This window comes from Pogona vitticeps, chromosome 1 (genome assembly GCF_051106095.1).
Source record: "Pogona vitticeps strain Pit_001003342236 chromosome 1, PviZW2.1, whole genome shotgun sequence".
Classification (NCBI taxonomy): domain Eukaryota; kingdom Metazoa; phylum Chordata; class Lepidosauria; order Squamata; family Agamidae; genus Pogona; species Pogona vitticeps.
Window position 1 is genome coordinate 53,001,857 of NC_135783.1, and position 14,978 is coordinate 53,016,834.

The 14,978-nt window shown below is 40.9% G+C and overlaps 1 protein-coding gene and 1 long non-coding RNA gene across 3 annotated transcripts in view; one reads left to right on the plus strand and one right to left on the minus strand.

The window, feature by feature from the left end:
- The window catches only part of LOC110076093 (kinesin-like protein KIF28), a 33,670-nt gene that overhangs the window by 16,325 nt on the left and 2,367 nt on the right, over positions 1–14,978 (plus strand). Inside the window, exons 11-19 of one of the 2 annotated variants that reach the window (XM_078383090.1) lie at positions 2,292–2,436; positions 3,972–4,090; positions 5,140–5,247; positions 5,538–5,812; positions 6,604–6,738; positions 7,962–8,128; positions 10,342–10,448; positions 12,388–12,538; positions 12,797–12,987. In XM_078383090.1, the coding sequence (XP_078239216.1) occupies positions 2,292–2,436; positions 3,972–4,090; positions 5,140–5,247; positions 5,538–5,812; positions 6,604–6,738; positions 7,962–8,128; positions 10,342–10,448; positions 12,388–12,538; positions 12,797–12,987 (1,398 nt within the window). The remainder of the gene's footprint in view (positions 1–2,291; positions 2,437–3,971; positions 4,091–5,139; positions 5,248–5,537; positions 5,813–6,603; positions 6,739–7,961; positions 8,129–10,341; positions 10,449–12,387; positions 12,539–12,796; positions 12,988–14,978) is intronic. The other variant, XM_072992816.2, reaches the window with a different exon arrangement.
- On the minus strand, positions 495–6,683 carry LOC144585867 (uncharacterized). The gene is made up of 2 exons (XR_013540459.1): positions 6,569–6,683; positions 495–4,113 (listed from the first exon to the last, which is right to left on the minus strand). It is a non-coding gene; the product is annotated as an uncharacterized LOC144585867 (long non-coding RNA).

A 14,978-nucleotide genomic window follows, 5' to 3' on the forward strand; every position in this document is an offset into this window, starting at 1 on the left:
ACTACCAAACTGGAATCTTGAGGAAAACTGGCAAAGTTAGGACAATCTAATCTAGAAATGTCTTTTCATTTTAAATAAATGCCTAGAACGTGAGTAAACTAGTACACTTCTTGCCACCACACTGAACACAGCTTTCCTGCCTTATCTTATGTCCCCCTAGGAAATTGACCATCTCCCTGCCATGTCTAGCCAGAAATGACTGTACAGAATTCAGTGCAATGAGACAGGTGTCTATTACAATACCTAGGAGAGCTCCAACTTAACAGCTTGCTCCCACAAAGTCTGAGGCTGGCCTGGAGGCTTTTATACTTCAGTCCTAAAGCTCCTTCTCAACTTCCTTCCAAAACTGGAAGCCCTAAAGCAGGGGTATGCAACTTTGAGATGTCTGGTGGCTGTACATGGCCCTATGAACTGTGAAAGTGTGTGTCCTCCCCAACCCAATGATATTTTGACTTTCAGAGCTTCCTGTGTCTTCTAGGGGTGCAGCAGTCATGTGGGGTGCTGATAGCTATTGAGCCTTTCCCAAAAAAAAAAATTGAGCTAGGAAGCTGTAACTGCCACACTATTCTACATATTCCCCCAGGAAGTCAGTGCACTTGCGACATTTGTCCTGCAGCTTCTTAAGTCCCTGCAAATAAAATTCTTCCGACTGCTGGTGTAACCACTCATTTGCAGCATTAGTTGCCTCCGGAACACTCCCAAATCATTGTCCCTTTGGGTGTTTTTTGAGTTTGGGGAACAGATAATAGTCAGAAGGAGTCAGGTTGGGAGAATAGGGTGGATGGGGCATCACTTGAAAGCCTAAGGAGGACAGTTTTGTCATTGTTTCACCTGCAGTGTGTGACAAGGCGTTCTCATGCAACAGGATGACACCTTTGGAGAGCTTTCCTCAAAGGAGACCTTTGGGTAGTGTGGGCGCCATATACATTAAATAATAATAAATAATTAAATAAATAAGAATGTTTTTCCTTGACGTTTTGCCTCAACTTTGTCAATAACGCACAGTAATATTTTTCATTGATGGTTGAACCATGTTGGAGGTAATCCACCAGCGGAACTCCCTTCTTATCCCAAAAAACTCTTGCCATTTGCTTCTGCACCAACCTTTGCACTCAGAACTTCTTTGGCCTGGGGGAACCACTGTGCCTCCCTTCCTTAGACTGTTCCTTTGTCTCAGGATCATAACAGTAGATCCATGTTTCATCTCCAGTTATCAGTTTGCCCAGGAAATCTGACTCATTTCTTGCAAAATGTTCCAAAACAGCCATCAATTACTCCACATGTTTCCTCTTTTCTTTGTTTGTCAAAAGTTTGGGGATCCACTTTGCTGCCAGCTTTCTCATTTCCAAGTCATTGTGGATAATGGCACCAACTCTCTCATGTGATATTCTCAGATATATAGCAATACTTTTGGCTGATATTCGGCAGTCCTCCATGATTATGTCATGGGTGGCTTTCACATTTGCAGGCAGAGACAGAAACAGGCCTCCTACTGGGTTTCTCACTTTCAACACCGAAATGGGCAGTTTTTAAATTGACAACCCAACGTTTAACTGTTGCATATGAAGGGCCACTGTCACCCATAGTTTGTGACATTTCATCATGGGTCTGCTTTTCACCTTTCCCTTGGAGAAACAGGAACTTGATTATGGTCCTAAGCTCTTCCACATTGAACTTTTCTGGAGGTGCTCCATGTTCTCACTTTGGACCTGAACATGACAGATAAGTTAAAATCATGGGTAGTTGATTTTTGCATCATTGAATAGAGACAAATTGGTGAGTACACCCTGCAATTTATAGCTTCCCAGCTCAATTTTTTCTGGGAAAGGCTCAAGACTTATCAGCACCCCCTTGTATATGTCTGGTTTCTAGGGCCTCCTGAGCAGTTCTAGTCCTACATAGGCTTTTCTTTCAGATTAGAAAGTAACTGGAATCCCCACCACCACCAGAGGAACCCTTTAAAATCAGTGTAAATATTGGCAGTATTGTAGTACTACCATCAGAGACTATATGCAACCTGCTGGGCTTGCTTTGCACAACTCAGTGTTAAAGTGACAGCTGGTTTCTAAAAACCACATATTGAGTTTATAGATGAGGAGATATGATTTGAGGACATCTCAGTCATTGAAGAGTTATACTAATTGGTTCATAGCTCTCTCATCAGTTACATTGTTGCCATAGAGACCACGTTTCTGACCTTCAGACTCTGAAAATAGGTTGTATAGGAATGCTCACCCAGCAGTTGTGAAACAGAAATGCTTTCAACAAACGTTGTGTATTCAACCCTTCAGGACCGGATTATTCTGGGGTCAAACAGTGCATACCTCTACTTTGGCCCTCCTGCTGAGCGTACAAACGAGGACATGAGCAGATATGATTATGATTTTGTCCAGTCAGAGTTAGCAGCAGCAGAAGGCTTCAGTGTAGATAAACTTAGTAAGTAAAGCACTCTGTTGTAGTTGTGGTGGTATTGTTATTACTCTGCTTTGTTCTTCCTAACATTTTGTATGTAATAGTTACTACATATTTTATTGTAGGCTTCCCTGAAGACTGAATATTTATTTATTTATTTATAGAAAGGGTATGGGACTGATCCTCTCAATGGTAAAATATATTAATTAAACAAATGGCTGAACTTTCAGTAATAAGTTGCAACTGGAGTAAGCCTATTGAATCAGTGGGGATTTGGTGAATTTTATGAATTTCCCATTGATCATACACAACGTTTTGAGTAGACTTGTTTCTAAGACACTTAATGAGATTATGTCTCCTTAAGCAACCACAGATCTATCAATGCTCCACAATTTGTAACAAAATTGGAGGTAATTCCATTTAGAAAGTTTTATGTAGTCCCTCTTAATATATGCACCATACTATACCATACCATGCCGTATCACTTAGTGGAGCTGTAACTAGAGGAGGGTGACTGGGCCAAAATTTAGAGGGAACAAATTTGTTGCTGGAAGAATGTCAATCCGCCTGTTGGTATTTGCTGATGGAAAGGTGTAAACCCATCTGCACTGAGTATGTATAATGCGTCTAGCTGCATCTCCCAGCTCTTGACAGAAAGAACAAAAAGCAGACAGTCTCAGTGTGTGGAATCAAGACAGCCAGTGCATACTCAAAACCAGGCATTGCTACCATTCCTTGGCACTCTCTTTGTATGTGCCAATCTCACCTGAGCCAAACCCAACCAATAGGACAGGAAAAAAACTCAAGTACCAATATCACTTGCTAGTTATGGCCCATATATCAGTTGCTCTACTACATTTTGGCCTATGTGTAATTTTGTTTTGCTATCCCCAGACTCTGCAATGAAAGTATAAGATAGTTCTGATTGTCAGATTAGCATCTGCTTCAATCTTTTTTTAATGATTCCCCCCCATACACTGTTGAAGGAAATGTCTCATGAGCATACAGCAAAAAGAAAAAAATAGTCTGTGACATCTTAAAGACTGACCAGTTCATGACAGTCCGGAAATTTCATACACCACACCTCATTTCTTCAGATGTGTAAAGTTATATTTAGATTTTCAGGGACATATACAGTACACATGGTTGAAGACAAGATTATAAATTTTGAAGTCAAAGGGAAACTAATTTGTCAAGTTCTGACACTGAGTATTTTTACTGGTCAGTACCTCCTGCATTTAATTTTCATGTGGACAAACTTGATACAGTCCTGTTCCAAACCAACTGTACTGTATGCACACCTGAAATTCAGGAGTACACTTAATGCAGCTGATAAAATGAACTATAGTGCCTGAGAACTCACGATATAATAAATGTGTTAGTCTTTAAAGTACCATAGTACAATTAGCTGATTTTGCTGCATAGTTGCCACCATAGAAAATAAATATGCTGATGGTTGCAAAATATGGCACTGGAAAAACACAGGAAATGTGTATATATCACTCATAAACACGACACTTGGCTTGTTTCAATGTGATGATCTAGTACGTTCCTCAAAGGTGCTGCAAACAGGAAGGATGGCAAGCCGGATCCCAGCGTCCTTGCCGTGTTTCATGATTATATTAGGTTGATGCCATTGGTTGCTGAAGCAAACCAGATGAGTGTGGAACTGAAGAAGGTGAGTCTGAATCCGTTTATGTCCTGTTGGTTCCAAACAGTTTATACTTAGGACAAAATAGATAGTGCATGTAAGATGGTGATTAAAACAAAAAACAGAAAACCAATCAATTAATCAATCAACTATTATCTTTGTGAGGCCAAACCAGAATCCAACTTGAGGATATATAAGAAGCAAAATGTTCGTTGTGGGTTTTTTGGGCTCTTTGGCCGTGTTCAGAACATGGCCAAAGAGACTGAAAAACCCACAACAACCATCAGATCCCAGCTGTGAAAGCCTTCGAGAATACAGCAATATGTTTCTCTTTTTTCTTTTTTTTTCTGAGAGTAGGGGTTTATCCATATTGTGAACTTGTAAGGGATTGGTGAGAATGTAACAGATATGCCTTTATCAAAATGTGGCAGATGCTTTTGAGACCTTGTTTACAGAAGGATATATTCAAAACATCTGGATAAGTTATTTTGTGCTCCTGACAACTTCAGTTTTTGTTTCTGTGGGGACTCCAGGTCACAGTAGTCCTAAAATACTGTTGTCTGGAGCAATGACATACCTACTAAAAGCTATATTGTCTGCATGTTTCATAGTGTGATATTATTCCACGTCTTGTTATCCCGTATTTTTCCCTGTTGTCTCACGGCAAAGGTTCGTAACGTCTGCAAGGCGGAGATAGGGAGACAAATTCCCATCTATTCTAAGCATCAACATTTCAGATTTTGCCTCTTCTAGAAAAGGAAACTGAATTAGATAGAGAAGGCAACTGTAAGAACTAATTTATGTCTCTGATCTCAATATATTTTTATATTTAGAACATATGATTACTTAAACTGATACTACAAAACAAATGCTTTAAACTGCTTTTCCTTCTGTTGGCAGTGTATACTTACAAAATTAGCTCATGCTAGAACACTTAAATATTTTTCAGTTCTCCAGATTACAAACTTAATTCCTGATTAAGTCAAGAAGTCAACTCAGAGAGTCATCAAATTCAACTCAGAAAGTCTTTCTGAGTTGGACAACAGTCTGTAATTGAAAATGCATTTATTTAACAGGACCTACAACTGGATTTGAAAGTGAAAAATCTGGCATCCACTGACTCTAGAGGCTATGACCTGCAAAAGGAAATCATAGTTAAAGTGATACACAAAGTTACTAAGCAGGTAAAATGTTACTGCCATTAGTGTTACCTTCTTGTGTGAACAGAAGGTTGGACTGAAGATGATGATGCAAATTTCATAGGCTGCTCAGTTGCACACCAGCTGGGATTTCTCCACCCTACCAAAAGTCCTTCCAAACACTGCAGGGTCATAACTGATCCCACTTTTGATGGTTTATTTTGATGCCAAAGTCCCCGGGTATATTGTTCTGCCATGTATAGTAAACATTTTTGGAAGTTGAATTTGATTTGCTAATTTTGATTATGTTATTTAAAACAATTTAATTTCTCTAGGTGTGGGTTTGGTCAAAATCGAAATTCATCAATAGGAAATTTTTAATGGAAGAGCTTTACCAGCGGTTCTTAGATGGTGAAGATGTGCATGTTGACCAAGAAAGTGATCCATTTTGGGATCCAGTAGAAGTAATTCATTTAGGTTCTGCTCATATCTGGCTCCAGTCCCTTGCTTACTGCATGAAACTTGAAGAACAAACTGAAGTCCTAAATTCTGAAGGAATGGAGGAAGCCATCATACTAATCAATATAATCCCATGTTCTCCAAATGGGAGGTGAGCATTGTTTGTTACCAATAAAAATACTGGGATGAAGAAAGGCTAAAAGAGTTTAACTTGAAGATTTACTGTATATCTATAATAGCTTCAAGGTACTGAGGAAAACATGCAGTTTCTGTGCCACACCATGTCAGATCAGCCTGCTTATTTACAGACTTTCTAGTCCCCTCTGCTGTACAGCAGGCTGTCCATTAAGGTGGGCAAAAGTGCAGCTGATTTGGTTTTTTGCACCACTCTCAACTCCTCAAATACAAACCTGTTTCCTGTTAGAAATCCTAAGGATAATAAAGAATATTTGAGAATGGACTAGGTGTGTATTTTGACCAGACTTGGTCCAACCCGTCAAAATCTGATTCTACTACGGCTTTATTAATCTTTATTTGCTATGCAGTGGCCATGTTCAGACATAACCCTAATGATGTTTCAGCATTAATAAATGCTTGTGCATTCATGCATGGCCCCAAGGAGGAGGGCAGAAGAATTTTCTTTTACAGTATTCTTAACTAAGGAAAGCTTATCGTAATATTCAGTCTATGATTCATACTGAGTCTATTTCCAACTGCTTAAACTACAATTTGTACTGTGTCAATTTCCAACCATGGTATATCTTCATTTATTCAAACTACTCAACTAAACTAATTATAGTTTCTGGTCTTTTCTGTGTTGCCCTTTCAGAAGAGAAGCGGGTAGAGGGAGCAGACTTCCTTATTTAATGTTTTATGGTTCTCTTAAAGCTCAGCTGATGTCACTTACCTGCATATTAATTACTGTGCTCATCTCTCCCTTAGAGCCTTTGGAGAGGATGATATGGTTATTGATCCCTTTGAACTGCTGGGCAAAAGGCTTGACTTCCAGATCCATATTTTGCAGTGTCTTGGAGTCAAATGGATTAAAGACGTAGCACAGAGAGGGATTCAGATTGGGTACTGTTATATTTAAACTTTGTTTGTAATAGTTTAAGTCTAACTTCTTAAAGAACCATGTTGTAACTGAATTTTTATTTGCATGCAGATTTTACCTAGAGGAGTAATCTTTTCAGATAAAGTTGTGTATCTGAATTTCTTCAACAGACTCTTGCAATATAATTGAAGAATGTTGTCTACATAAGGAGTTTCTGCACAGCCATTTTAAAGGGTGGCAGATCAGTATTTGAATCCACTTTTGTCCCTGCCTTAAGCCTATGATGTTTTCCTGTCCATGCCGATTAGAAAGCTCATAACTTTATTGAATACTACTATTATTAAAACTAATACTTTTAATGTATATTGTTGCTGTTGCTGTTGATGGTGATAATCACCTCTACAGCAACTCCACAGGCTGTTGCAAGACGAGCACATGCTTTGTCACACTTCATAAACTCCTAATTTTGCACAAACCACACATTCATATTTACAAAAGCTCCCTTGAACTTAAGTGGGAACTGTTCAAATGCACAGCAGTACCTGGGTACTGATATTCATTCCTTTTATTCACTCAGCAGGGCTTGTTCAGGAAATCTTCCTATCATATTCTGTTAATCTTAGAACTGCAAAGCTGGAAGGAACCCTATACTGTACAAGCCCGTTCAATGACTATAAACTTACTTAAGTGGAAATCAATGGCACTGAAATTGCTAGACATGACTAGAACTATATTGTCAATCTGTTTGAGAAAAAGAAGGCATATGGCAGGGTGTTTTTCCTCCCTCTTGGCATCATAACCAGAAATACTACAAGCAACCAAAACACACACACACACACAGTGTAAAGACATTAAGAAACTTCTAAAATTGGTGTTGGTGGTATATACATGTAAGTTGATTTATTCAAGGGACATCTAAACTTGAAATGTTGTCATAGTTCTACGGGACAGAATACTCATATAATCTTTCATGAACAAAGTTCTGCTTCTGTGGCAAGATTGTCTCCTCCTTTCCCCACCTCTGCAGGTCCCTGCACCTTCCCAAAACTTGCTCTGGCAGTTACTGTCAACTTTCCCAATGAGACTTTGAAGAGGAGGGTTAGTGGGATTCACCTCCTTCTTATTCCACTGATGGAGGCCATGCCAATGAATGGGGCAAATTAACTAGTCTCCATCCACGTTTGGCAGTTGATCCATTTGGGATGCCTGTTAGTTTTAATTGGCTGTTGCTATTTCACATCCTTAGATACAAAGTTTATGACCTTCCATACTCATTATACACAAAACCTGCCTGGAAAAATGTGAATCCAAAGATAGAAGAAGTTGTCAGATTTTCAGCCATGAAGACATCCCATGAATTTCTGAACTATCTGCAAAAAAATGCTTTAATTGTTGACTTGTGGGGGCTTCAAGGTATTGTTCATTTCATCTTGTAAGCTATGTATCTTGTCAAGTTTTGTACAATGGACCCTTGACTTACAGACGGCTTGACTTACAGACTTTTTGAGTTACAGACTTCTCTGGCCACAAAATTTAGGTTTGACTTGCAGACTGAGATTTGACTTACAGACCAGAAAAAAAACAAAATGGAACAAAAACGGCCTGTTATGGGATTAATCGGTTTTCAATGCACTGTAGGTCAATGGAGACTTGACTTACAGACTTTTTGACTTGAGAACCGCCTTCCAATATGGATTAAGTTCTCAAGTCTAGATCCCACTGTATCATGAATATGACAACATTATATTTCACTGTCCTGAGGGAAACATAATGTACTCATATGAAGCTACAACGTACCAAGTTGGACTGTAGGCCTCAGAGCCCAGCACTGTCGACTTCAACGCATAGTGATTCTTCAAGATGTTAAGCAGACACCTGCTAGTTATGTTCCTTTAGATAAAAAAAATCCAAGTGTACAACCTAAGGTACTCTTTGACTCATGCTCTGTTACTAAACTATGGGACCTCCCAGTTCTAAATAGGATGTGCAAGATGTGTATACATTACCATACACTATTATGACCTCATACAAAACATGTTTAGTGCACTCCCCATCTCTTATCTCCTCCAAACCTAGGCCAAAATTTTGTTCTAGTTTTGAACTGTTGTGTTCCACAAACCCTGGGCCCTGGAGGATATTTATTTATTTATTTATTTATTTATTGATTGATTGATTGATTGATTGATTGATTGATTGATTGATTTATTTATTTATTTGATTTATTTGATTTATTTATTTATTTGATTTATTTGATTTATTTATTTATTTATTTGATTTATACCCCGCCCATCTGGTCTAAAAGACCACTCTAGGCGGCTTCCAATATAGTAAAAAGAGTGAAATAATACAAAAAACAAAAAACAAATTACATAAATCTTATTGTAATAAACAGAATACAACAATAGAACAGAAAATACATAAGGAGAGAATAAACAGAAAAGTCAGATATTAACTGGAGGCAAGGCCTGAATGTATAGCCATGTTTTTAATTGACTTTTAAAAGTGCCCAAAGTGGAGGCCACACAGATCTCAGGAGGGAGATTGTTCCAGAGGTGAGGAGCCACCGCCAAGAAGGCCCAGTTTTCGTGTCTTTTTCTTCCGGGCCTCTCTCGGCGTCAGGTTCCTCAGCCTCACCTCCTGGCTCGCACAGGTGATCCGGGTAGATCTTGGTGGGAGTAGGCGTTCCACCAAATATCACGGTCCTAAACCGTTTAGGGCCTTATTTATTTATTTATTTATTTATTTATTTATTTATTTATTTATTTATTGGACTTATATACCGCCCCATAGCGCTACAAGCACTCTCCAGGCGGTTTACAATTTTTAATTATACAGGCTACACATTGCCCCCCCAGCAAGCATTAGAATTTTAAAGTCAATGCGGAAACGAATGGGCAGCCAATGCAGCATGGCCAGCGTAGGAGAAATATACTGGAATTTTCTCATTCCACTAAGGAGTCTGGCCACTGCATTCTGCACCACTTGAAGTTTCTGCATCAGCCTATCATATTACAAAGTTTTGATCTGCCTTATAAATGAAGCTATTTTAGCTGATTTAGTAGGCAGTTGTGCCCCAAATCTACCTTATGGCAATCCTCTGTCCAGTGCCTCTACTACTTCCCTGAGATGCTGGCACCTATACCCAGCTGTCTTGTTACCATAGGATACTGCACACAGGCAGTATCATAATGGCACACAATGCTCAAGCCTGGGCTGCTGATAAGACATCTGAAGTATAAAGTATAAGGTGAATTTGGAGCTTTGCTGAAGTAAGTGTGTGTGTGTGTGTGTGTGTGTGTGTGTGTGTGAGTGAGTGCGTGCGTGCGTGAGTGAGCGAGCGCACATGCACGTGTGTGTGTGTGTGTGTGACCATTGTTTAGATGATGGAAGGGCAACTCAGTGTTTGATGTCCTTCCTTTTTAAGAAGATAGTTTTATGAACTTTTAAACATGATTTCTAAAGAGTATGGAAATGTCAACCCTAACACATGCCCGGTTTACCAGAAGAAATGTTAGAAGTACAATTAATAGTGCCATTATTGTTCTTTAAATACTATGGCATAACATTTATCTATGTAGATATTGTTATATGGTCCTTAACTGTGCAATATCTTCCCAACAATGTAGAAGGATGTTCAGAAATGGACTCTTCCCACCAAGACATGGAACTCACCAGTGAGGGCTCTCTTTCCATTGATACTCCTAAAGCTGAGGTTTTGAGCCACAATAATCTGGTGAGTGTACACTGTATGTCTATGTGACCACTGAACCAATTTCATAACAGCTCATATAACAACAGGTCTTTTAAATTATTTCGTTGCTATCTAATAAACAGCGAGCTCTGTGGTTGGATTGCTGTTACATCTCAGAATGCTGTAGATTTGGAGTAGTGTCCGTCAGTAAGGAAGCACTGAGCAGCGATGCACCCACCATCCCTCTCCCAGCTGCAGCTTCTTCCTTAAACAATTTCAGTTTTGTAACTGTAGAAGTCAGCAGGACTCCTTACAAAGGTTAACCAGAGCACACTATTTTCATGAAACCTATGGACATTAGGTCTTCCCCTATGGAGAGGTGCTATGGGGAAAAGTGTGACCCATTTGCCCCAATCCTTAGTGACCAACATCACAAATGACAGGATCCAGATAAAAGATTGACAGGCCTTGTAAATGGATTACAGTGGTGCCTCGTTTAACGATTGCATTGTTAAACGACAAAACCGGTATACGATGACTGTTTTGCAATCGCAAAACAATGTTTTAATAGGCAAAATCTGCTTTGCGACAATCAGTTCCCTGCTTCGGAAACCGATTCTTCACATTACGTTTTTAAAACAGCTGATCGGCGGCTTCAAAATGGCCGCCCGCTGTGTAAAATGGCTCCCCATTGTGTTTTTGGACGGATTCCTCGCACCGAAAACGGCCACCCCTATGGAGGATTTTCACTGGACGGTGAGTTTTTCAGCCCACTGCAATGCACTGAACGGGTTTTCAATGCATTTCAATGGGATTTTTTATTTCGCTTAACGAGGATTTTGCTTTACAGCGATTTCGCTGGAATGGATTATCCTTGTTAAGCGAAGCACCACTGTATTATGGAATCCATTCATTAGTCAGACACTTGGAATAGGAACAAGTGCTTTCACTCTGTGACCAATAATTGCATTTTGACCCAGGCCAGCTACTGCTTTGTTTTCCTTCTTTTTAAAATCCTCCTTGAAATATTCCTGATGCTGCACCAACTTCAACCTGGTGAGGAAGGGAAGATCCACGGGTTTTCTTTCTTTCTTCACCTACCCTGGAGTTCTAGGATGCTGACAAAGAAAGAGATGCCTTTAGGAACTTGCAACTTGGATCTGGTTTTCTGAAGAAATTATTCTCCACAAACATACTCCCCAAAAATTCAATTACAAGGGAGATTCCAGTATAAATTTGCTAAACTATAATTCACTAAAAATCTTTTTATCTTACCTGTGCAAATATTAAACTTAAGGCTATTCCCTACTTGCTGTTTCAACATTCTGCTCTGACTTCTGAATCCAGGATGGAATTGTAGTGCCCATCTAAACTAATTAAAATGGTCTCTTTTTTAAAATTTAAATTTTAAATTTGTTTGCAATTTTTATAGATACTTTAGAGCAATGGTTCTTAACCTTGGGTAACCAGCTATGCTGGTTGGGGCTTCTGGGATTTGCAGTCCAAGAACACCTGGATTACCCAAGGTTAAGAACCACTGCAACATTTAGCAAAAGTTGCTTTTTGGTGAGTCAGTTATGTAACAGAATGGATGTAAAGTAGTATATGCATTTGAATATGTGCATGAATAAACATTAACGTGACCATGAATCTCTGCGTCCATTTCTCTTTTGCAATTGGAAACAGTAGGAGAGGGCAGAAATCTCAAGATCTGTTCTTAATGAACTGTTTAAATGACACCCCCAATTTTTTTCTCCAAAGCCAAATTTGTGATAAAATATGGATCATAATTTATGAGACACATAAGGGGCTCTCTTGGTGTCTAGGGACAGTTAAAGAACATGCAGCAGTACCGTGTGCTATGTCATAAAATTCTCTTGTGGCTAAAATGGACCATGAACCCAGAATCTTTCCATGCGAACTACTGCATATATACAATCCTATTTGAACCAAGAATAAGTGTTTGATTTATTTATTTTAGGGCAAAGAAAATGAAGTTGCTGAGCTTTGCCAAAAGCTATTAAAACTAGAGCAAGAGACTGAACTACTCAGAGATATTAACAGAACTCTACGGGAAGAAAATGTACTTCTGATGGATAAACTGAAAGCATGTGAAGCAGAAACACATCTAAGTACCTGACTCCTCTGCAATTACAATGCAACTCTTTACTTCTGCTTTAATCATGTTTTCCCCTTCTTAAGACTAACAACTTATTTTGGGGGGGCTGTATCTGATAAGTTTTAGGATGTTCACATTTGATTTTGTTGTAGTCTCAGACAAGTTTTGCACTATCATGTACTTATTTAAAAACTGTTCCAAAACTGCTTTGAATCTTTTCTATATCAAGTAGCTGTCTGTTGATACTAATCCTTAAACTTTATTGTTCTAGGCAAAACCTTAAAATCCCCTACAAAACCCCAAGCTACTAAGGTCACTCCATCAACACCAAAAGATACTCAGCCAGCATGCAATTCTCGGACAAGCTGTGATGCTGAATTAGCTAAAGCTCTCAAAGTCTTCTACCAGAATATGAATGTGATCAGAGGACTGTTTTTAAAACTAAAGCACTACAAAGCTCCGGTATGTATTTTAAGTCAATTTTACAAAGTAAAATTTGCAATTTGGAGATCCAGTATGGTGTAGTGCAGGGGTCCCCAACCCCCGGACCACAGCCCAGTGCCAGTCCATGGGCTTCCTTGAACTGGGCCGCAGACACAGATCTCGGCCCCCACCGCACACAGGGGTGTGTGTTGTGCCTGCAGAGGGGTGTCACGCTTGCAGAGGGGCGTGTCATGCTTGCGGGTGGGCATGTCGCACCTGCAAGCATGACACGGCAACCCGTGAGCGCGGGGGTGCCCCTGTCCCCCTGGGCACAGAGCCTGCACTCCCCAACTGGTCCGCGGTCTGAAAAAGGTTCAAGCAGAACGAGCCGAGGAGCTGCGAAATCCTCATGTTCGCCTTTGGAGCTCACGTATGAACTGGTTTATTTTCTTTCACGGGTTCTTTTTTTGTTTTTGTTCCGTCGAGCCGCAGTAGCCTCTGGACCTTCCTGCCTGGTTTTGGCCCTTGCCAAGCAAAAGTGATTCTGCAGCCTGGAGCGAGCGAGCCCACCACTACCCAGCCCGCGAACTCCCTCACCCGTCACTGCAATCATGCTGGGGCTGAGAGCGCGTGCACCACTCTTTCAAACAATCCCTGGATGGCACGCACTCCCCTTGCTTTGCAGAGGGAAGGACGGCGAGAGAGCGTGAGGGAAGGAGGGAGGGTGACACACTCTCTCTCTCAGTCCAGCAGCAGCAAGAGGAGGAGGAAGAGGGGGAGGGATAGCTTTGGAGAAGCAAGGCAATGAAACAGTCAAAGAGGGAGCCCAAAAAAGTTTGCCTCAAGAAGAGGCAGTTCTGACAGCAGGCGAGGCGGCCAGAGTTGGCGCACAATTCCCTGCCCCCCCACTTGGGGTTTGGCATTGCCAAAGAAACAGAGACCCCCTCTCCAGGAGAACCACCGCCACCACAGGACCCCAGCAGGCTCTTTTGAATTTTTCCTTTCTGACTCCTCAGGGGCTCAGAAGACCAGCTTCTCTTGTTTGTATGTTTGCACCCGTGTCCACGTAAGAGTGAGGAGGGGCAAAAAAATCCCAGCAACTTGCCTGAAAGGGAGTGACAAGGTCACCTGCAAGCAACAGACGCTGCCCTCAAATCCAGTGTGGGGTCTTTTTATTTAAAGACTGAGCTGGGAAGACTGGCAGGGGACCTCTGAAAGTGGCAAAGCGCTGGATCCGGGGGGGGCCCTCCGTGGCAAAGCACTGCTTTCAGAAGCCTCCCGGGGCTTGCCCAGCACGTAAAAAGGCAGGGGGAAAGCACCATTTTTGAATTTCCTACTTTTTCCCCCTGCCCTTTTCCGTGCTAGACAAGCCTTGGGAAGCCTCTTAGACCCAGTGCCGATCAGCTGAGAGGCGGGGAAATGAGGGGAAGAAGCGGAGATGACCACAAAATGGCTGCCGCCTCCCTGCTGGTTGCCAACTCTCAGCTGTTTGGCGCTCTTTTTCTGGCTGTTCCGGGGCTACAAAGGTACTTTGAGGAGTGGGGCTCAGTCTACTGTACCTGGTAAGTGACTTTTTGCTGACTTCCCCCCCCATAGGAATGCATTAATTAAATTTCAATGCATTCCTATGGGAAAACACGCTTTGCAAGACTAAATGTTCGCTAGACGGCATTAACCACGGAATTCATTAATTTTGTCTTGTGAGGCACCACTGTATCTTGAAGTGGTTTGCTTAATAAATCATTTCATGATACAATGGTGCCTCGCATAGCGATGTTGATCGGTGCAGCAAAAATCGCTGCTAAGCAATTTTGTCACTATGCGATTTCAAAAAGCCCATAGGAATGCATTGAAACCCCTTCAATGCGTTCCTATGGGCTTAAAACTGACCTTTAAGCGAAGATCCTCCATACGGTGGCCATTTTTGCTGCCCGGTAAGCGAGGAATCCTTCCCTAAACACAGCGGGCAGCCATTTTTTTACCCGGCGGCCATTTTGGAACCGCCAATCAGCTGTTAAAAAAAATCTTCA